Source organism: Vigna angularis, chromosome 4 (genome assembly GCF_016808095.1).
Source record: "Vigna angularis cultivar LongXiaoDou No.4 chromosome 4, ASM1680809v1, whole genome shotgun sequence".
NCBI lineage: Eukaryota > Viridiplantae > Streptophyta > Magnoliopsida > Fabales > Fabaceae > Vigna > Vigna angularis.
Window position 1 is genome coordinate 11,026,006 of NC_068973.1, and position 24,588 is coordinate 11,050,593.

The following is a 24,588-nucleotide window of genomic DNA, read 5'->3' on the forward strand; positions in this document are numbered from 1 at the left end:
ACGCGTGGCAACAGTGCAGTGGTCGACCGTCCGGCGTGGGTTGTCAGAGGCGTAGTGGAGTGCTCAGGCAGAGTGCAGACGTGCGTTGGCGGAATGGGGTGCGCTGGTGGTGTGCGAACGTGCGCTGGCAAGTGGAAATTCTGAACTTATTCCCCACTTCCCCTGCACGCACCTCTCTTCTGCATTTCTGAGAAACCTAAGTTCTCTCCTCCTTCTCTCTACACTCTCTGCACCCTTATCTCTCTAAGGAACCACCACTGCACCTCCTCCAATTCTGGTTCCGGCAACGTGGAAGGACGCTCGGCGACAAGAGCTTCCAGAGGAGAACGTTCGGTTAGTGAATCTCGTAAGTCTTTTCTTCCTCTCTGAACGTTCGTTTTCTTTGCATGCAAACTCAATTCTGAGTTGTGCGTTCGTCTTTTCTTAGAGTAGCGTGATTCTGAGTTTGGTGTTGGGGTTCGTTCGCTCGTGCAGTGGATTAACGAGCGCTGGTTAGTGGAACTTGAGTGGAGAAGCGTCTGTGTGTGCGTCAGTGAACGTTCGTCCATTTCCGGGTAAGGGAAGCTTATTTAATTTAACTGGTTTGATGTATGCTATGTTGAACGTTCGTTATTTGGCTGTATGAAAGAAATGCATGATGTATGAAATGATGGTATGAACGTTCTTTATTTTACTGTATGATGTTTCTAGGGTGACTTGCATGAACGTTCGTTATTTTGATTATATGAAGCTGTTATGCTTGATTTATGTTGAACGTTCGTTTTTATGGAATGAGAATGATATATGACTGAGTTACATATTATGCATGAGATGTGGGATAAAATGAAATATATGAAATTGAGAGTTTGGGTTCATATGAACGAATGAGATGATTTGATTTTATGAGAAATGAACCTTCCATGAGATGTTGTGCGTTCGTTCTGAACGGTCATTGACCGTTCGGTTCTGTTGGCAAAAATCATTGAAATGGGATACTGTCATCTGGGTAGAATCCTGGTCGAGAACGAACGTCCTCACTGTTTGAGCGTTCGGTTTTTCACTGTTGAATACTGTACGTTTGATGAACTTCTTTCTTTCTGTGTACTTGTATGAATATGTAACAGTGAACTTTTCCCCGTTCGTATTACTGCTCCAAACTTCCCTTAGTTTATTTTCAAGATTTTCAATCTGAGTTATTGAACGTTCGGTCTTACACCAGACGTTCGCTCAGAATAGCGTTCGGTCTTACACCGGACGATCGTACTGGAAGGCGTTCGGTCTTACACTGAACGTACGCTCAAAGTGGCGTTCGGTCTCATACCGAGCGTTCGTCCTAATAGTGCTCGGTCTCCAACTGAGCGTTCGTCCAAATAGTGCTCGGCCTCGAGCATTCGTCCTAATAGTGCTCGGTCTCCAACTGAGCGTTCGTCCAAATAGTGCTCGGCCTCGAGCATTCGTCCTAATAGTGCTCGGTATCATTTTGAGCGCTCGTTCTTTTTCCCACTGAATAGCGTTCGTCCAATGAACAGTAGATTATGTATTCCCGTACGTTATTGAAATTCTGCCGTTCGTACTTTGATTTGAACGAGCGTCTTTTGGTCTCACTGACAGCGTTCGTTCTCGGACTTATTGAGAACAGAACGTTCGGTTTTGATGATTTCCCTATCAAGATGAAAATGATTATGGATTGGTGAATAGTAAATGGTGAATAATATTTGAGATGAAATGAAAGTTATGGATATTGAATGAGCGTTCCCGGTAGGAACGACTCTTGGAAAAATTATTGGAAATTGTTAAGTATGACTGTGGGAAGTTAATGTTGGCTGTTCAATCCTGATGTTCCGTGAGTGCTCGTTCTCAAGTAGAGAACGCACGTCATGTGTGGGAACGACAGGAGGTCGTCGTCCTTAGAGGTACTTTGGACGAGCGTACTAACCTCGGGTGGCAGCTGATGAGGATGCCAGTTACCACACCACCCGGGTGCGCGAACGCCTGTAACTACGCAGATTTCATACAGTCCGGACAGTCAGTCGTGTTGAGTTTTATTTTGTACGTGCGTTAAATTATGTGATGTATGATGAATGCGTATGTTGCTATGTATGTGTGGAATAAACTGTTGACTGGAACTTATATGTTAATGCATGAGTTAAATTACGTAAGCTTACCCTTTCGTTTTCCTTGTGTTGTCCTTTGTCCTTGTACGTCCGTCTTGTCATTGCGATGATCATCCGTGTGGATGTGAGCAGAGGGAGACGAGTGTTTGGAAGAGGCGCTGAACGAAGAGAACCTGGTTGATGTTGAAGTGAAGACCGAGCAGTGAGACGCTCGACTAGTTAGTTGTTGAAATGAGTGGTCGTTCGACCATCTCTAGTTTTCATTTAATTTGATTTCGGCCGTTCGGTAATTGTTTCTGTAAACCGTTCGGCCAGGTTTCTTGTACGTTCGACTTCTTATTGTAATGTGTGACGTGCGGCTTTTGCACATTCGTCCGTTATGTTGGTTTTGTACTCAAGGACGTTCGTCCTTGCGCGTTCGTTCGTTTGAAAGTTTTAAAATTTTCAATTTCCTAGTGGAAAACTGTTTGAATTATTATTATATGTGATTTTCTAAATTTATAGAAATGACTGTATTTTTGGGATGTCACAAAAACTAACCCGCATAAAAAAATTACATTTTTTTCTAACCCAACCCGGCTAAAACCCATAGTGAGCCGGGTTGGCTCGCAGGTTACAACCCATTTTAACATTACTAAAAAAATCTCCTTTATATTAGGTATAGATTATATAATGACTATCATTATTCTAGGTAGGTGCCCACATTTATGTTTTAAAATTCAAATTTGTGCTTAGATGATTGATTTAAAGTGAATTTGTTACTATTGAATTTATTGGGTTTGAGAATTAAAGATGCTTAAAATGTGATTCTTAGTTGTATAAATTATTTGGATGTTCTAATGTTTATTTGTGCAGCTGAAGTTAGAATTTTATTCATTTAAATCATGAAATTGAATGGTCAAAGTTGGTCCAATCTGGTCAACTCAAGGCTCCTGTGCAATTTTGAAAAGAAAGAGATGACTAAAGTGCAATTGGAGGAAAATTCTGGACTTCTGTTCAATTTTGAATAAAATAAAAAGGGTTGAAATATAATTTTGGGCAAGTTTAAATCTGTTAGATATTTTAAAAAATAATTTTGAGAAAATATATCTTAAGATATTTTATTTAATATTGTTAAATAATTACCTTATTTAACTATATCAATAAATATCAAATGATAATATTTATCAAATCTTTTTGAATCTAGATAAGATATTATCAAATATTCTCAAAAACTGATTAAATTTGTTGAATATTTGGAACATATTAGATATAAGATAAAAGATTTTATCAACAGAAGATTCAGAGTCCAAGCCCAATCAAGCTTATATAAAGAAACCCAGGGGAGACAGAAATCAGAACTCATTCATTCTCTGATATTCCTTCACTGGGAAGCCATCATCCATCACTCATCTCGTTTAGACATGATTAAACACAATAGAATTTGATTGAGAATGTACTTTGGTTGAATTTATTGTGAATAATCTAGAATGGTCTTGCATTTGATTGAGAATCTACTTTGGTTAACTGCATGATCGCCCTCAAATTAATTAAGAAATGTACTTTAAATAATTTGAAACTTGAACAATAATCAATTGGACAATGATATGTGGATAACCAATGATGAATCTATCTTGGAAAAAGTAGTGGAATTAGTCTATTTCATCATAATTGTTTCTAAGTTTCCTCTTTGTTCTTCAAACATTAATTTCATTAGCATAGTTTCTCACTTTTATTTTTGACCATTACATAACATTCATAAGATTCAAATATTGAAAAGCAATTCCGTATTCGTTGGGAGACGACTTAAGCTTACTTTAGCCATATCTACTTTCTTGACTACTAATTTGATAATACCGAAGTTGTCTTAAAAAGTAGTATTAATTTGATAGTTTCAACCACATATGTAAGTTTATAAAATGGTCCATGAAAGTTGAACTAAAGGAATAGATATATAGTAAGTAGTACCAACCACAAAACGGGGTTGGAAACTGCACGTGCTGAAGTGTTTTGTTTTTTGTTTTTTTCTTATGCAGTGCCATTTCTCATTTCTTTTTTCAATTTTATTTTTTAAATTGAATGTGTTAAGGTTGTATTAAGAATTGTTTCATTATACAGAATACAAAGTTAATTTCACATCCTTGAACTTTTAAGTTTTACACAAAGGAACTAAAATAATTAAATTAGTATTTTAATTTCTTACTAAATTAAGTGTAAATAAAGGGAATATAAAATTATTATTATATGTTAAGAGTTGCTTAAAATTCAAATCATTGGAATTAAAGTGGTATCGTATATCCAATAAAGCAATTTAAGACACACTCAATTAAGTTTTAGCATAGTGATGCTTTTAGTGTCTTTTGTTTGCAGCTCACATGTATCTGGATCACTATCTAATTATGTGAAAGGAAGTTTAAAAATTCAAATAGCACCATAAAACTAACACAAACCATACATCGCATCATCATCATTTTTACATTCATGATATCTTACATAATTCCGAACAAAGAGAAAGATATTGTAGGCTGAAAGAGTACATGATCACACAATCCAGAAATGCCTTATTTAATTTAAGGACAGTTTTCATGCCTTATAACCCTATTTAGCATACCAAATAAGATGACCGTCAGGGAAAAAATGACACACAGAACCGGTCCCAGGCTTGACTTTGAGAACTTGGAATGCAATATTGTTTGGATCCCATTCTGACGTGTCTTTGTGGCACACTGCTACAGCTTTAACCCTTGTTCCATCTTCTCCCTCCAATGGTATAAAATGTGCAGTGCTATTTGATATCTTATGGCAGTAAAACACAACATATGGGTAATTCATTGGGTGACATGCAATTATCTCTTCTTCTGCTAAAATCTTCACTCCATCTTTAACTATGAACTTTTGGGACTTGCTTTCAATTTCTGTAGAAGTAACATGGGCGTTATTGCCAAGTTTAGAAGTGACAAAGTCTACCATGGATTCTACTGAAGTTGCACAGTGTTTTTCTTCACCATTCATTGCAGGCTCTTCACAGATCTTCAGAGTTTCCTCCACATTCTCAGCATTCTTAGAATCTGGCTTCACAGACAAAATCTCTAATATTTCATTTATCTTTTCTGATGAGAATGGTAAGTGTTCTGTAATTTCTCGGGGCAACAACGGGGTTACAATTTTTCTTTTAGGGAACTGCACATCCAATTTTGTGCCCCGCCTCAATCCTTCTTCTAAGAAAAATAGACTTGGTTTTGAGTGATCATGATGATGATGATTAGCAACTGGGCCTATCCCTCGAAGAACAGCATTTTCCTTCGATTGAGGGTCATAAGTTGTCTCATCTTGCGCTGGAATTTCTTTGGAATCATCTTGGAACTGATTTTTCTTTACACCATCTATGGAAACAAAACTGTCTTGTGATGAAATCTCTCTGACACCATCTTCTAATTCATTTTTCTTAATACCATAGCCATAGAAGTAAGGGAATTTCTCTTGTGATGAAATCTCTCTGACACCATCTTGTAATTCCTTTTTCTTAATACCATAGGTATAGAAGTAAGGGAAACCATCTTGTAATTCCTTTTTCTTAATACCATAGGTATAGAAGTAAGGGAATTTCTCTTGTGATGAAATCTCTTTGGCACCATCTTGCAATATGAGACACTTACATCTTAATACCATAGGCATAGAGAAATTTTTTAATTTCATTACATTTCCTTTTATGTTTCACTTACATCTTTGTTCATATTTTCTTATGAGTAACTTAGACAAAATCAAATTCGTGTCTTCCATAATTGTCTTTATTTGAAAAGTTTAGCTTGGCTGTTTGAAATTTTAAAATGAACTAATTAGTTCGAAACTCCATAAATTGTTGAGAGTAAAAGTTTACATGACAATTTGAGAGATTATTTGGAAATCCATAGTGACCATCAGTAAAATGTATAAATTTTATTTTCATATATTAAAAGAATATAATATTCCAGTGTTTTTAAAAATAAAAACAATATATATTATACATATAGTTTATATAATTTAACTAGTACACATTTATCTTTATCTGAATTGAAAATTATTACGGGTTGAAAAGTTAGAATAAATTTACAAATTTATTTTTACTGAAAACAAAAATATATTTGCAACTAATGTAGAAAAAAAATGTATAAGGACAATATCTCTATAGAAGAGAATGGTGAAATAGTTGTGTTTTATAAATATAAAGGATATTTTAGTAATAAACTTTTTAATGGAAGATAATGAAATTTTAAAGGACAATAAAATAAAATAAAAAAATTAAAGGGTCCTGTATTTAAATGTAGAGAGAAGATAGAAATATTTCAATATGAACAAAAATTCACAAAAAAGCCCTTAAAATGTATACTAACCTAGCTTGGAAAAATCTCTGATTACTTTGGGGATTGGTGTGTTTGGAAGCATCCTTTCCCAGTAAACTTCTGGAGGTAAGGCAGCCTGAGCAGCCATCAGTATCACCTTTTCATACAAATATCCATAGCTTAAGTTAAATATATAAAAACATAATAGAAATGAGAAGAAATGTAAAACTAAAGTTAAATCTCACAATGAGAGAAAAAAACAATGCAAGGCAGTGAAACTCCATAGCAGAAGCAAAGTGGTTAATGGTGAGAAGCTGATACGAAGAAACATATAAACTTCAAGAGATATTTATAGACAGGAGATAGAAACTTTGTAAGTGGGCGCCTGATTATGTTAGTCTCAGGTCCTCATTCCCTTAGTTTATCATATATATTTTACAGGAATATTTGGAAGGGAACTAGTTATTTTTCCTTCCTAAAGAGGAAATCCTCTTTTTACGTTGAGAAGCTAAATTAAAATCTTTTCCTATACACACATACATACATAATAGATGCTAGCCTGGGGACCAACAAATTTTTACACCAAGTTTCTTCCTCTGCTGCGATCGATATATGTTTGCTGTGTATCAGATTCCTTCACATTTAACGTTTCTACCTGATTTTGTTGATATTTACAACTAGTCGTGTTTTCATTATCACTGGCTTTGTTTTTGTATAGAGTCGTGCAAAGTTGGCGTTGCTAATTTTTTTACTCGATATGTTAATCAAAGCCAGAATACGTTGTAGTTTTCTTGGAACTGTCTAATTCCGTGTCATACAGAGAAATCAAAGCCAGATTATTAAAATAAAGGTGAATTTTCTAATTAGAACTAATGTTATTGGATTTGGATTGTACCGTTTCCATTTGCTTTTATAAAAGTTGTTCGATTATTAAAATAAACGTGAATTTTCTAATTAGAACTTTTAAATACAAAAGAAAATTAGTGAAGGGAAACATGAATTAAATTTCTTTTACCGGTGATTTGAATAAAGATGAATGAGATTGAATGTACAGGTGTTGAGTTTTTATAAAAGAGAAACCGAAACCAACATATATGTAAGGCTGTTAGTGTTACAAGTGTCTTGTCTTAACATTTATACTCTAATACTCCCTTCTAAGACAAGCATCCAGGGAGATAACACCAATCTTCTTCTTCAGCAACTCAAAACGTTCAATCTTCATTGCCTTTGTAAGGATGTCAGCCATTTGTTCTTTAGTCCTCCAGTATGTTAGGGCAATTTTTCTTTTGCTCACCAAATCCCTTATAAAGTGATACTTTATTTCTATATGTTTGCTTCTTCCATGGCTTACTGGATTCTTGGATAGATTTATGGCTGAAATGTTGTTTATTCTTAGGTGTAGTGGAGACTTCATAGGAACCCCCAACTCCTTTAATAATTCTTCTAGCCACACACCTTGGCAAGCTTCCCGCAATATACTCTGCTTCACAGTTGGATAAAGCAACTACCAGTTGCTTTTTAGATCACCACGATATAGGTGCATGATTCAACAGAAACAAGTATCCGGAAGTGCTCTTCCTTTCTACTGGATCACCACCATGATTCGAATCACTATATCTCACCAACTCTAACTCAACTTTCCTTCTTCCAATGGGGAATAGTATTCCATGATCAATTGTGCCTTGAATATACCTTAACACTCTCTTAGCAGCCAACAGGTGAGATTTCTTCAGACTCCCCATGAATCTACTGATCAAGCCAATACAAAAGGCCAACTCTAGTCTGCTGTTACAAAGAAACCGCAACGAGCATACTATCTGCTTGAATCCAGTTTCATATGTTCCCTCCTCTGATTCATCTCTCAGTAATTTCAAATTTACTTTCATTGGATTCCTTGCAGCATTGCAGGATGACATGTTGAACCGTTTTAGCAAATCTTCAGCATACTTCTTCTGGTGCATTATCAAACCTACATTAGTATAGGCAAACTCCATCCCTAGAAAATAACTCAATCTTCCTAGGTCTGTCATCTCAAATTCAGAAGCCATGATGCGTTTAAACTCTTCTATATGGTCAACATTTGATCTTGTGATGAGTAAGTCATCCACATACAAACATATGATCAATAGATTCTCACCTGTGCCTCCCTTCACATAAACTTCATGCTCTACAACACACCTTGTGAATTTGAGTTTGATGAGAAAAGAGTCAATCCTTTTGTTCCAGGCTCTAGGAGCCTGCTTCAACCCGTATAAGGTTTTATGCAACCTATAGACTTGTGTTTCTTTTCCCTTTTCAACGAAATCAGGAGGCTGTTGGACATAGACCTCTTCCTCCAAGGGTCCATGAAGAAACGTAGACTTTACATCAAGCTGGAAGAGTGACCAACCTTGTGCACATGCCACTACAATTACCAATCTAATTGTTTCCATGCGAGCTACTGATGCAAACACTTCTGAAAAATCCAATCCTTGTCTTTGAAGAAACCCCTTTGCAACCAATCTTGCTTTATGCTTGGATATTGATCCATCTGGCTTAAGCTTCTGCTTGAACACCCACTTCACTCCAATGATTCTCTTCCCACCTAGAAGATTAATTAACTTCCAAGTTCCATTTTTCTCAATGGAATTGATTTCTTCAATCATAGCATTTCTCCACACAGGTTTCTTTAATGCTTCATCCTCATCTATTGGTTCTGCTCTTGCAAATAATGCCATGTGAACCAAGTCACCTTCATCACCAATGTGTGTGTCAGAGTACACTTCACATTCACTAAGTTTTTGTGGTAACATACGTTGTCTTTGTGGCCTAACAGATTCAGACTGTGTCTCAGAATTGTGCAAATTGTCACTACTTCCAAAGGCTGCTTCTGGCTTAGTTGATTTGAATTTATCAGTTTCTCCATGTATTATAGTTTTAGCCAAACTAGTTTGCCTCTGCTTCCAGTTCCAACTCTCACCTTCTAGAATCATCACATCTCTACTCAAGATGACTTTTTTCTTTAATTGGATAGAAGAGCTTATAAGCTCCTATAGAGTGATACCCAATGAATATCATTGCTTCACTTTTATCCTGCAGTTTTGATCTTCTCTGATCTGGTACGTGTGCATAGGCAAGTGATTCAAAGATCTTAAAGTGGTCAACTGTCAGCTTTGTGCCTATCCATACTTCAAGCGGTACCTTCCCTTCTAGCGTCTTGGTTGGACACCTGTTAAGCAGGATGACATGTTGAACCGTTTTAGCAAATCTTCAGCATACTTCTTCTGTTGCATTATCAAACCTGGATTAGTATAGGCAAAATCCATCCCTAGAAAAGAAGCACAAGTCTATAGGCTGCATAAAGCCTTATACGGGTTGAACCAAACTCTGATACCAATTTGATGGAACAGAGGAGAGTAGCAGAAAGAAGTAGGAAATGTAAAACCGAGAGATAAAACACAGAAGCTCTTAAACTATATGAGTATAATGTGTATTGTATTTCTAACATATGGAATGTACAGGTGTTGGGCTTTTATAAAAGAGAAACTGAAACCAACATATGTAAGGTTGTTAGTGTTACAGTTGTCTTGTCTTAACATTTATACTATATAATACCCACATCCTTATTTTACATTACATTTCATTAACAAGAGGTCATAATTATTTGATATGTGAAACAACAAAATAATAAAAACATGACCAACTTCATGAATTATATTTTACTTAAAATTTAGAAAAAAAGTTGTTAAAAAGGATATATGAGTAACGCATGAGTGATTTACAGTATTGCACATCATCCAAACATGATCCACCTACCATAATTTATTTTATTTTAAATTGCATTCCTCTAAATGATGAATTATACTATGGTATTTTTTTCATGTACAAACAATTGCAAGAATAAGATGGTACTTAAATATACCTGCTGAGTTTTTGAGCTGCACTCGATCCAATACTTCATAAAATTCATTACGTGATGAACTCTACACATTTGATAAAGAAAGATTTGTAGTTGCTCAGTAGTCATGGGCATCAAACCTGAATGATAAGCCATATAGTGTTTGTCTTCTCCGAGATCTCCATGCCCACAAACTAGGCAAATTTTAGGTAGAAATTACGAATCTAAGCAAAAACATTTTCAATTACGAAAATAGGCAAGTTGTGGGGGGCCCAGACGACTTCAAATGAAGAATTCGTGTCCCCCTACACAACTTCACCCTGTAGCTTTGACTAGGGTTGAAGTTGTACACCCCAAAAATGACTTTTGGTCGTTGTAATTGATTACCAAGCATTGTAATCGATTACAATGTGCTGAAGTCGTGTAGGGGGGCACGACTTCACCCTATATAGGCAAAAATGTCTTTGGTAATCGATTACACCATGGTTGTAATCAATTACCAAAGGCATTTTGGTGTTGAATGAAATATTTTTTTTGGTTCTTGACATTTTTGTTTTGTTGATTGTGTTACGCAAAAAGGAAATTGTCATTATAATTTATGGAATTGAAAAACAAAATAAAACCTAAAACAAAATTTATAAGATAATTAATACTAATTTATTAATTAGTGAAGGGGTTACAAAATGGTAAGATTAATAAATAACTATTGATGAAATTGACATGTACCCCTATGATGACCTTCGTTGCGATAGTAAGAACATTTTTTCGGCTGATCTGAAGTGGATTGATCCATCTCATTACGAATTTTATTTGTAGTTGGTCTTCCAGATGTCTTGTATCGCATTTGAGGATCTCATCAATGCGGTAGTTAGCACATTCTCATAGCTTGCTCGACTAACTAAAGAAAAAGCCAAGACAAAGACATATGCCCCCTGTAGCTCAATGGCCTCAGCCTGTTGTAATCCTCTTGCCCTAAGAAAGGTATTGGAAACAAATACAATATAACAAACTTTGCCTTTCAACATACAAACCCCTCCCTTAGAGCCAATTAGACTTATACCTAGGGTTGGGCATGATTAACCTAACTGTACTAAACTATAGATTATTTATACTATATTATACTATAAAAACTGAATTATTTTTATTAAAAATTGAATTATACTGTTTTGTAGTTCAATTTAAAAAAAACTGAACCTTTTTTATTAGTAGTTCAGTTAACTATTTTAAAACTTATTTAAAAATGTAAGAACATACAACTTGATTAAAATAAACTGCGGCTCCACCCAAACATAATGAAAACATAATAATTTTTTTTATCAAATAACATATTTAAAAAGTGATTTTAAATAAACAATTATCCTAAATTATATTTCTAAAAGAACAGTTTTAAGTTAGTTTAAAAAAATACTCTAAGAGTTTAAATAAACTTTTCAAACTTATTCCGAAATAGTTTTAAGATAAAAGAGAAAAGACACATTTAATACTATTTACAACTTGGTATGAATTATTTTTTTTCATAAAACATATAACTTAGTTATTTGTATTAATTTATATTTGTATATCATACTTTTCATAATTATATATCATACTAGTCTATTATTATTTTTAGTTTTACTCAAAATTATTATACTATTGAAATTTATACATGGATAGATTTTGACTAAGGTTTTTCTATCAATTTTTTTAATGTGATCTATGAAATTAAATTTTATTTAAATTAAGAATTTAAATAAAATTTTCAAACTTATTTCGAAATAGTTTTAAGATAAAAAAGAAAAGACACATTTAATATTATTTACAAATTGGTATGAATTATTTTTTTCTTATAAAACATGTAACTTAGTTATTTGTATTAATTTATATTTGTATATCCTATTTTTCATAATTATATATCATACTAGTTTATTATTATTTGTACTTGTACTGAAATTTATACATAGATAGATTTTGACTAAGGTTTTTATGATCAGTTTTTTTAATGTAATCTATGCAATTAAATTTTATTTAAGTTTTGAGTGTTATAAAACAAGTAAAAACAGACAGTTTTTGTATGTTTGCTATGGCAAGTAGAATTGCAGTTTACTTTGATAACTATTATACGGTTTACCATTTGAAACAGTTAACTGCTAATAGAAAAGTTCAATTTTTTAAATTGAACAACAAAACAGTATAATTCAGTTCTTAATAAAAATAATTTAGATTTTATAGTATAGATATAGTTTAGTACAATTAGACTAATTATGTCTTATCATATCACCATTACATCCATAACAAAATCCAACTTGGTTGTTAGGTTATCATTGATCAAGGCTTTTTCCTTTTGAACCCCGTTATGAATATGGTGTAGGTGGCGGCCATGGCGCAAAGGGAATCAGACCTGAGTGGTTGGAATCCAGTTAATAATGTATTTTCATAAAGTAAATTATAATTTAAATTCTAGTTATAAAAGTATATACAAAGAAAAATAAAAAATAATTGAAAACTTAAAATAAATATACAAAACATCTTTAATTGAAATAGTATTAAAAGCCATACTTAATAACAATAATTGAAATAAAATAAAAGTAATTAGAATAATGATAATCATTGTATTAAAAAAGCATCCTTAAGTTCCTTAGTTTGTTCTTAAAAACGGTGCATATATTCAAGATGGGTCAACTAATGTTTAGAGGGCCTTATGGTCTATTATCAACTGCATCGAGGATTGGGATTATAGGATCTTCATCATCATCCTACCCTTCCAACTTAACCATTATTCATGTTATCAAGATGGCATAAGGAAAATCCATCTCATTGTACTACATTTCACTATGTCCTTTATATTTCTTTTCACTTTGTTGTCTTTTATACGAAGAAAAGAAAGTCATGCAGAAACATCAGTTAAGTGTATACTAAATTTGAAAAGTTTTAATTGAAGAGTTACATTAATCATAATGCAATCAAACATAACAACCGAATCAAGACATAATTTCAAATGAAATAGATGAAATAAATGTTAAATGTATTCTTCCATACATCCTATTAAATTAATACATATTTAGATAAATACATCAAAATTTAGATATTATTCGTAAGGACAATATCATCGTACTCTTACATTCATACAAGTGATTAACTTGTTTAGACAATATTCCAACGACATCCCTAATTGTTTAAAAATATATATAATTAATGCTTAGGTCCCATCCAAATAATGTCAATAGATTGTTCGGTGTGCATTATGTATTACAAGAACTATGTCTATGATACTCTTTTTGTCGAACAAACTCCCGAATAGTTATTGTTAACAAACACAACATTTAGTGCATAAATGCACTCCTCATTGTTGCTACTTTAGTACGACATTTTATTTATTGTTGTAAGTATTGAATTAAATTAAAATCGTCACCAAAACATCATTATCAATATTTTTGTTAGCCAAATACTCTAACCAATCGGTTTTGTCACCCATTTCCCAAGCTTTTTAAAAAGTAAACTCCTATAATTTCTAAATTTTTTATTAATTATATTTATCTCTATCCAAATCATCTAAAAATAAGTTATAAACTTTAAATTTACAATTCACCACTGTATTTAATATTTTATGCTTCACAACTGATTATATTATTTTATGCTTAAAGTCGTGTTTAAAATTTATAAATAAACAAAAAAAGCTTATAATTTAACTACGATGTCATTTCATTTTTATAGTAAATATTAGTATAACACAACCATATTCTATGGAAATATTTCTTCATTTGTAATTTTAATATATTTATTTTAGAATTTTTTTATTACATATTTATATTACAGTTACCAAACTTTTTATTTTTATTTATTCATAATACGTAATCCTAATTTCACAAAATATTATTATATATTATATTTATAATAAAGTTTTTTAATATCGTTTATGATCATAAAAAAATTAGTACATTGTAACTGCATTTATTTATTTTTTTCATACAAAATCTTAATATTAAATTAGTATAAATGTGATAAATTAGTATTATAGTACAATTTATACTAAATATTTTTAATATAAGTTTATAATAAATGATAATGTAATAAAAAAAACATAAATGTAAAGTCATCACTCCTTCGTCTTCATCTTATACTAGCAACATTGTTAATATATTTTTGGTTTAATAGGTTCGGAGGTCTCTATATTTGTGGGTTCGTTTCAATTGGGTCCTCCAATTTTGAAAGTGATCAATTTGGTCCCTAATTTAACAAAATTGAGTCAATAATACCCTTCCCGTTAAATGCAATAGACGTCATTAACTTTTTAAACATGTGGTATGTTGAAGCATCCTTCAAATAAAACTGTGCCACCTGCAAATAAAAGGATGCCTCAACATGCCACATGTTTAAAAAGTTAACGCCGTCCATTATATTTAACGAAAAGGGTATTATTGACTCAATTTTGTTAGATTAGGGACCAAATTAATCACTTTCAAAATTGGAGGACCCAATTGAAACGAACCCACAAATATAAGGACCTCCGAACCTATTAAACCTATATTTTTTTATTATGTTTTTTATTTTATTTGATCAAATTTTCTTATAGGATTAAAATTATGATGTGTTAGAGTAAAGTTCAACAAAAATCAAGTGTTTGGCCTCGTATTGTGTTCATTTTATTGTATTGTGTTCGTTTCATTGGTTTGATAAGTGAAGTCCTAGTAAAATGATATGCACATAATCTAATGTTGTACTTCACAAACATCTTTATAATTTTTTTCGGTATTGCAGCGAAATATTTACTACTTCAAGTCTATCAAAAAATCTCGTGAAAAGCTCTTAACATGTATTACACCATTTATTTTCAACATTTTACATCGAGTAAGTTACCGATGGAAATAAAACCTTTTATCCATCGGTTCATATATCGATATAATATGCATAAAAGTTATAATGGTTATTCACTTTATCAATGTAACATTTGTTGCGAAAACGATTTAAAATAAGTCACAGTGAGAGGCATATTAAATCAAATATAGTCTCAATAATATGTCCAAATCAAGAGAGAAATGTTGAGGGATCTATTACATCAATTATTGTCATAAATAATGTAATGCATACAAGTTAATGAAGAAATTGAACAAAAAAGACATACAAATTACATCGGTTATAGTCCAACCGATGTAATGTCATTAGTAAAAAAAGGGATTTGGATGCGTTATATACGTATCGATTTTACCGAATCATATAAAAGCGCAATGACAATTTTATAGTTTTAGCGAAATTATATGTCTAGGTTGTCCAAAATCGATGTCGAAAGAGGGATATTGTCTCAGTTTTGAGAACAACAGAGGTAGAAAACCATGTCACCAACATGCAAACAGAACTTTTCACCTGACAGTCTTTTGGAATTAGGGATACTGCCTCAGTTCTGCGAGCAACCGAGACAGAAAAGACTGCTACCAGGACTTTTCACCTGACAGCGTGTTTGCACTGCACTACAACCCTTGTTCTGTCGTAGGCTCTACGACATCGATTGTTCTCAAACTGAAGCAATATGGTGTTTATGCTTCGGTTTTGAAGGTAACCGATGCATATAGTAATTAACAATTTTTTTTTTAATTTTCTGGAGGGTTTACGTTTCGGATGGTTTTTTGACCGAGGTAGTAAGGTAGTTATTGCCTCGATTAAGTGGAGAATCAAGGCAATATCCTATTTAAATTCCATAAATTGTGTTTCGTTGTTCATCTTCTCCCCCTCTTTCTCTGCTTCCATCATCGCTAGTGGTTGCATTTCTTCTTCCTCAGGCGCACAACAACGATACTCGCATGAATATAGGGACAAATACGAGATGGATATTTATCTAGTGGGGAGGGTAGTGTAAAGCTACTACTCGTACCTGCCATGTTCTATTGACATCCCTAGTCACAAGTTGTGTTCTAGAGGTACATTGACACGCTTTTCATTCCTCTCATTTGAAAGAATCATGTGATATGATAGTTTATTTTTGAGGTGAAAGAATTTTCTAACAAAAATTTAACCACATGTTTTATTATCTATATATAAATACAAAATACAGCAAAATCATATCTTAATGAACTCATATATTCATTCATGATAAAAATAGAATATGGAAATGTATTTGAATTTTTCATTGACATGTTGATAAATAGTACTGGGTATGTCATCTTCAAAATGTAGAGGTTTGAGATACTGCTTTTGTTTACATTCTTGATGGAATGAAGAGAGAAAAAAATCTTAATACAATAGATAATGTTACATTCTTTACAAACGGGAATCATAATGTTACATAATATTGTCAATCGCATTCTAGATTTTAATAATTTTAATTCAACCCCTCATCAAATTAGAATATTATTTTAGGTATTTATACGAGAACCTTTCATGAAAATTATACTTAGTGTTAAACTTAACATTAACATATCACTTTACAATTTTAATTAATCAAATAATAACCTTATCACATTTAAATAATATATATGACGCAAAAATTCTAACAAAATTGATCACATATGTAACATTACAATGTTAGACTCTTTCAGTTCAAAGTTTGTCATTATATTTCTTAGGTATAATTAAATAATCTTGTCTATTAATTATATCATTACATAGAACTGAAATGATTTCATTATATTAATCATAATTAAATCCAACAATAATTACTAATATTGACAACCAAAATACATAAACTCATAATGAAATATATAGCATGAAAATCACCTGACTTATACATGTCAATTTTTAACTAAACGTACTTTATCTTAGATCAATCAACAAGATTATTATACCCCAATTTTCAAATTTATCTATTTTCGTAATTACTATACCAAATTTGTCTAAATACTTAAAAAAAAATATTACATTATTCCATAAAGTAATAACACAATAGATACACACAATAATGTAGGTCACATGCCTACTTATTTAAGGATACAGCAGCAAGTTAGAGAAACCAAATCAGTAACCTATTTTGCAAACCAGAGAAGGTTTCAGGTCTAATATAACCAAATCAGTAACCAAGTTAAGCCTTATTTTTTGTTGAATGTTACGTACTGTTAAAAATTGAAAAAAGAAAACATTTCTACTTTTCTTGTTTATATATACGAAGACTGTTCTACCATTAAAATTTCTGGATCTGTAAAAGTGGCCTTAACATAAACTTTTTTGTCCTTAATTTTCTGAGTAACTAACCAAGCTTGGCAAGGTCTTGCTTTGGGGATTGGTGTGTTTGGAAGCATCTTTTGCCAGTAAAGCTCTGGAGGTAAGGCAGCTTGAGCTGTCATCAATATCACCTACAATCCAGTTTTCAAACATATAATGAACAAAACATTCTTATTTTTTCTATTTGAGATGAGAAGATGAGTTTGAGACAGATACCCAATATACTTATAGAAATAATGATACTATAACATACTTTTACATTTGTAAAATAATGGTCATAAAATATAAGTTTTTATATTTTTCCAAAGAAAAAGATAATAAAAAGTAAAAAAAATGTTAAATAAATATAAAAAGTTTAAGTGTGTCAAATCGCTTATAGCTTTAGAGGAAGAGAGGCAGGTAAAACTGTCATATACATTTATTATTACTTAAAGTGTGTAAAAATAGTTATAATTTTACGCTAAAAAGCTTAAAAACAAATCAATTTATAATTCTAAACTTGGAAACCATGCTTTTTAGAGTGGACGACCCTTAAAATAAAGTACAGGCTAAAGTAAATTATATGAATAAGCTGGTTTTATAAAATTATTCATTTTAGGCTTATTTTAACTGTAATACTTATTCACCATGTAATTTTAAATAATATTTTATTTTTATTTATTTAATAAATAATACTTAATTACAATTTTTATGAGAAAAAAATAGTTATTAATATATATTCAAATTCAACTGAATATAAAAGAAGTCAAGTAAATATAATATATCATATCGTTAAATAAATGATTTTATCGTACTATGATTCAAGTAGAATTTTTATTTGATTTTATAAGATTCGTATTTGCGGCAATTACTTAATATATTAGTATTGTTCAAAATATCAAATTCAATTAAGTTTTAATGATTCGAAACGTTTTCTTTTTCAGTTGACCTTAAGTATTTTCTGTGTCTTTATATTTCCTTTATCTTTTCCCCTTGTTTTGAGCCCCTAACCTTTCCATAAAACTACTGATTATAACTATTAACTATAAATATCTTCTATCGAAGACAATCTTACTGAGACGAATAAAATTAGTACGAGAAACATACTTTAATTTCTCAACACTGAACACCATTGTATATTCTGAAAAGCTCAAACTTATTTTATTCAAACTGGAACGAACCCCTTAGTGGGAAAACAGAAAACTTATGTTATTGAAAGTGGAAGTAATCTGTTAATCTATTTGGTGCAGGGCGGAAGTGGAGAGCCACACAAGTTAGTGTGAAAATATGAATATTTATCGAATGTTTGCAATCCCCCACCCTGCGGTATTTGACCCTTCAAGCCAGGATTAAAACTGAAGTTCAATTGCTGGAAATATCGCACTTTCGTCAACGCCATTGGAATGCTGCCATAGATATTATTGTGACTGATATCCAACCAAGTTAAGGTTTCCTTGGGAAACGTCAAACGAGACAGATCAAAGGAGAAGGCGTTCCTGGAAAGGTCAAGTACCCGAGTCTTTTTCTTGCTCCCGAAAAGAAATGAAGCATCGCCTACGAAGTTGTTCCTTGACAAGTCTATCCTGTCTGGGTCTAGGTTGCCCAAGGAAGCGGGAATGGGCCCGGAAAGTTGGTTGTGAGAGAGGATGAGATCTGGCCCGGGCTTCTTGAAGGATCCAAAAGAGGCCGGGATTCGGCCCGTCAATTTGTTCCTGTCCAGCTGTAGAGAGATGAGATTAGGCAGTTGGGAAAGTGAGCTGGGAATGGGGCCCGAGAGTCTGTTAGAGGAAAGTTCGATATACTGGAGGGTCTTAATCTGGGCCAGAAATTCAGGTATTGGGCCTGAGATACCAGTATTGGAGAAAAAGATACCGGTTAGTTTGTGGAGTTTGGCGATGGTGGGCTGAATTGGGCCGACTAGGTTGGGGAGGTTGTGGAAGCTGAGGCCCTGGAGGTAAGGGAGGTCACCGACAGAGGGTGGTATTTGGCCGGTGACATTGGGGTCTGGCTCATCGGATCTTAGAAATATTGTGTAGATACGGTTATTTCTGTCGTCACACTTGACACAGTACCAGTCACAGCAGTCCTCTTTTGGGTCCCAAGAAGCTAGGAAGTAAGGGTTGTTGAGTTCCCTTTTGAACCTGAGGAGCACCTTCTTGTCTTGTGGGTGGCACCGCTCCGATAATGCAACTGGAAACAGGGACAACACTAGGACGCATAGTCCCAACATCATTAACAACCTTCTCATTTTGCTTATGAATAATGGGAAGTCACAAGTTGTGTTCAAGAGGTACAACATGCCTCTCATTTTAAATAACAATGCGACGGTTCTTAGCCCTAGCCCAGAGACATTTCACGTTTTCCACATTGGAAATAATATCCGATGCTAGTGGTGGGGTGCCTACCCAAATAGTACCCGTGATTTACAGCTTTTTTTCTTTTCGGTGCTGGCAGATACACACCAGTAAAAAAAAAACTAAAGGACTAATAATGTCATTATATTTATGTATTATTCATTATTTAATGAAAAGAAAATTTCGGAAAACAGTATTCTTTTTTAAGTAAGTGTTATTGGGATGAAGCAGAATCCAATTGTACACAGTTTTAAAATTAAAATTGTTTATAGAAATCTCTTTTTTAAATAAGTGTTATATGGTGTATCATTAACACACTTCTCATTAATGCGAACTCACATGCATGCATATAAAAAGATTCGTAAATATTTTTAGATAAAATCCACAAAAATAAAAAAAAAATTATAAATAGACATCCTAATGTAACGGACATGAATATTTTTATATTCGTGTGTTAGAAGGACAGTACATATATCATACTATTTATATATACTTATATCCGTATTAATCCCTAATTTACCAAAATATTCTTTTATATTCAAGGAAATCAAGCTCTAAATAAAAGTATTTGTTTTTGCAAAGTGCTTTTCAATTTTAGTAAAAAAATATTTAGGACTTGTTATCTCCTTATAGATATTACTCTTAAAAACTTCATAAATGTTGTGCTTAATGATCATAAAACTCATACAATTTGAGTGATCCCATGTCCTATAACCTTTCATGTATTCAGAAGTACTAAAGTTCTTGTTCTCTTTTCAATCTTTAATATTTGTTCCATTAAGAATTTAAATTAAATTCAGATTAGTAGATATTGAAACAATAGTAGCTTAATTGAAAACAAAATAAATGTAGTTATGCTCCCATCATAAACAAAATTCAATCAACAATACATTCAAATAATGATATAATCAATGTCAAGATACTTAACTAATGCACCATTAATATCAAATCTTTCAACAATAATATTATTTGTTAGGAATATGGTATTGTAATGATCAAACATTGATAATAAAACATGTCAAACAACAAATCTATCTTTAGATTGATTTATTATTGAGAAGCAAAACATCACTATTATCACAAGTTTACATCACATGTGTATATGCAATTTGCTCAAGTATAAATCTTCCTTTGGATCAAACAATACTCATATGGATAAACAAAAACACAAACATTTAACATTTCTTATGAACAATCTACCCAAGAGAGGTCACTTTGGTGACTTCTTGATTCAACTAACTCGTTTAATTCTATGTTGCCAAATTTTACACGTTGATGTACCAAATTCAAAGAAAAGTGATATATAATAAAATAAAAAAGATAAAAACTTCCAAAATAATTTTTATCATGAATTTTGAAACCGCCAATTTTAAGCTGCATTATATGTATATTCGTAAGAAACCCAAATTTCAACATTTTCAAAAGTCACACATGAATCGAGTATGATTGCTCTTAATAATAATTAGGAGAATTTTCTGTCAAAAAATAATTGTTTCTAACCAAGTAATTTTATTTATATATAGATAAAAAATTCATAGTACAATAATATATGTTAATCCTTAATGAACTCATACACTAATTCATGATGAAACAGAATGCAGAAACATACCTCAATTTGTCATTCTGAGTGATGTAGATAATGATATTAATAACAACAAGTATGTGATATTCCAAATTATAGGACCTCAAATAATGATTTTGTTTTCTCTTATGATAGCGATGAAGAGAAACTATATTTTCTACAAATGTAGACTATAACCCATTTTATAATTACTATCAATGATATTTCATATTTTTATAATTTAAATTCAATCTCTCATCGAATCATTGTATTATTATATATTGTATAGTAGGATACTTGAGCCAATCGACTGATAATCCAGGCGACCACTGAAGATAAATAAATAAAGCACATAGTGGCGAGCTATCTTATGGTCATCCCTGAACGATCGTCCACCTATTAGGTAGAACGATCATTCAGGGATATCATATGTTTGTCATTGCCGCTCTTGGCATCAATCATTATTCAGCGATCGCTATCTAACGATCGTGTAGAACGATCGTTCAGGGATATCATATGTTTGTCATCGCCGCCCTTAGTATCAATCATCATTCAGCGATCGCTGTCTAACGATCGTTTGTTGATTGAACTAAAGAACGATTGGTCAATTTTAGTCAACATTGACATATTAATCCTAAGAAACTAAGGAACAAACGGTTGGAAATATCCGGCCATAATGTCGCAAATCACGGAGTCAACTGACCTAGTATCAAGCACGACATAACGGTTGTGTTTTCCAGATAGTCAGATTCTCTAACCAACCGGATTTTTAGGTAAACGGTTTATTTTAATTGTTAGGATAAATATGAAAAAGCAGAAGGAAAAAAGGTACGTTTTTCCCCTGAGAGAAATTAAGAAAGAGAATATTGATTTTCTTCTTCATTTTGAACTAAAAAAGGTTCTGTCAAACCCTTTTTTCTGACTTGAGCGTCGCAGTGCCTTTGCAGGTACCCAACCCATTTTCCCTCAAAGAATTCTACATAGGAAGAAGACGTGAGGATAATTGCACAACTGGAAGGAGCAGAGGTGATTTATCACACCTATATCTCGGCCTCAACTATTCTACTGAAACATATATACACAATAACTTTTTATCACAATTATCTTCTTAATCATAAATTTTAATATTGACAAACCACTCTCTAATTTTAACCGGATAATGACTCTAAAATATTTAAGGTTTAATATTTCGGTAGGTTACTTTTTTCGTCCAGAATCTCAGATAAGCCCCCTACTTATTCGATGTCTCAATTGAATCTTTATTTTTGAAAAATTGTTTTTAAATTGGACAAATACTGTTTTAGAGACCTTACCTGTCATGCTAACCATATTGTTTAAATTGACAACTGAGTATGAAATGTAATTTCTAATTTCTGAATTAAAAAATTGAGGATAAATTGAGAAAAACAAATTTAATTAAGAAGGCAGGATTTATCTCCGAAGAGTCTCCTTATTTCTGTACAGAACATATCACCCAAAATTTATTATTTTGAAGAACTGGAAAAAAGAATTATGTAATGTGTGTATAACACATTAATAATATGTAGATATCATAGAGATATATCCTCTGTGTGTATTGGTATAAATAATTATTTAAATTTTAAAAATAACAATTAAAAGGATACAATTGAAAAAAAATTATAGACATAGCTATAAATAAAATAAATTTAGTTATTGAAATTAAAAAAAAATTATAAGAAATACTATGTAAATAATTATTTAAATTTATAAAAATAGTCACTAAAACTATAAAAGCATATATAATTTTTATAATGAGTAATTATTTAAATTTAAAAAAAAATAAAAATAGAATTTTTATTATGAATAATCATTTAGAATTTAAAGATATTAATTTAAAATTGAAAAAATAAAATAAAACTCCGAAAAAATATATCTCTTTAAATAATTGTTATTGGGGTGAAGCTGTATCTAACTGTCCACAATTTTAAAATTAAAATTGTCTTTATAATTTTTAGAAAACTCTTTCTAATGATGAGAGATCTTGAGATATGCACCACGCAAATTTGAAATGATATCAGATCCCATTTAAACTACTTTACCCATATGGGTAAAAAAACAGTCACATCAAAATTTCAAAATCATAAGTACGCTTGTCGTGTGGAACATCACAACTTGTACCATCACAACTTTCCTAGACAATCAGACAAAGAAGTACTGAAAAAAAAAAGTTTCGTAGGAAAGTTTTAGAATAATGATAACATTTTAATATTATTTAAGCTTAAAATCTTATTCCGTTTTTATGAGGTGAATTTTTGTTTAGTATTTGATTTTAAGAGTAAAGATATTGGATTTTTATGGTATAAAAAATATATGAATAAAGTTTACAAAGAAAGAATAAGTTCAACAAATCATCAGAGAAAAAAGTTGAATAAGAGAAAAAAAAAAGCTGAAAAGCATAAGAGAAAAGAGAAAAAGTACAACCACATCAACATGGACTTAACGCCGTTGCTGTCAACTTAACGGAGAGGACCTTATTCATACTCTTTTTCATAACATAGGATCCAATGTCTTCATTTTTAAAACCGGATACTAAACAAAATTTCATCTTTTAATATAGGACGAAGTAAGCATTTAAGCCTATTATTTACGTCACATTTTATTATTTGTTTAAAATTATTTTATAATTAATAATAATAATCATAAACACTAAAATGGACTAGTTATATAATAACACATAAATGATATTAAAATGTTATAAAAAAATATTGTTAAAATATCATTATTCAAAGTTTTATGAGCTTTGTTTTAGTTTTCCTCAAAAATAATTTTTTATTGAAATTAAATGGTTTGTTTTCAAGAGAAAACATGAAATAATTTAGCTGGTTTAAACTAAAACAAAATTCTAGCCTCTTGCTTAATTTAACTGAGTTTCAAGTAAAATTTACCCTTTAAATTTTCATAAAATTAAAATTTGTGTTCTTTGAATTTGAAATTTTCTCAAACACAATGTTATTGTGTTTGGTTTTCACCACACAAATTCAACATGAAAAGATTTTCATCACTTATAGGGAGTAAACATGCAAATATATGGTTAAGATCCAGAAAACAACATTTTTAATTCCAATTATATTATTAAGTACTACTAGTGTTTATCTTTCATCTTGCATTTTTCTGCAACTAAGGTTCTTTATTTATCTTTGTAAAGTATTGATTTTTTGAAAACATTGTTTATGGTTTCTTCTTTCTGAAAATTTATTATTTATGATTTATGATTTTTAGCCCACTTTGACTTTATTATCTTTTACTTGAAGAGCTATTTTCAAAAGAAAAAGAAAATTTA

The 24,588-nt window shown here is 31.7% G+C and overlaps 2 protein-coding genes across 2 annotated transcripts; both read right to left on the minus strand.

The window, feature by feature from the left end:
- Positions 1–4,512: 4,512 nt before the first annotated feature.
- Positions 4,513–6,797, minus strand: LOC108332058 (BURP domain protein RD22). Its single transcript, XM_017567162.2, has 3 exons — positions 6,637–6,797; positions 6,443–6,548; positions 4,513–5,707 (listed from the first exon to the last, which is right to left on the minus strand). Exons 1-3 carry the CDS (start codon positions 6,673–6,675, stop codon positions 4,671–4,673), a joined length of 1,182 nt encoding a protein of 393 aa, XP_017422651.1. The 5' UTR covers positions 6,676–6,797; the 3' UTR covers positions 4,513–4,670.
- Positions 6,798–18,511: 11,714 nt separating this feature from the next.
- On the minus strand, positions 18,512–19,662 carry LOC108331135 (polygalacturonase inhibitor). Its single transcript, XM_017565765.2, has one exon. The coding sequence runs from the start codon at positions 19,618–19,620 to the stop codon at positions 18,610–18,612; it is 1,011 nt and encodes a 336-aa protein (XP_017421254.2). The 5' UTR covers positions 19,621–19,662; the 3' UTR covers positions 18,512–18,609.
- Positions 19,663–24,588: the final 4,926 nt, after the last annotated feature.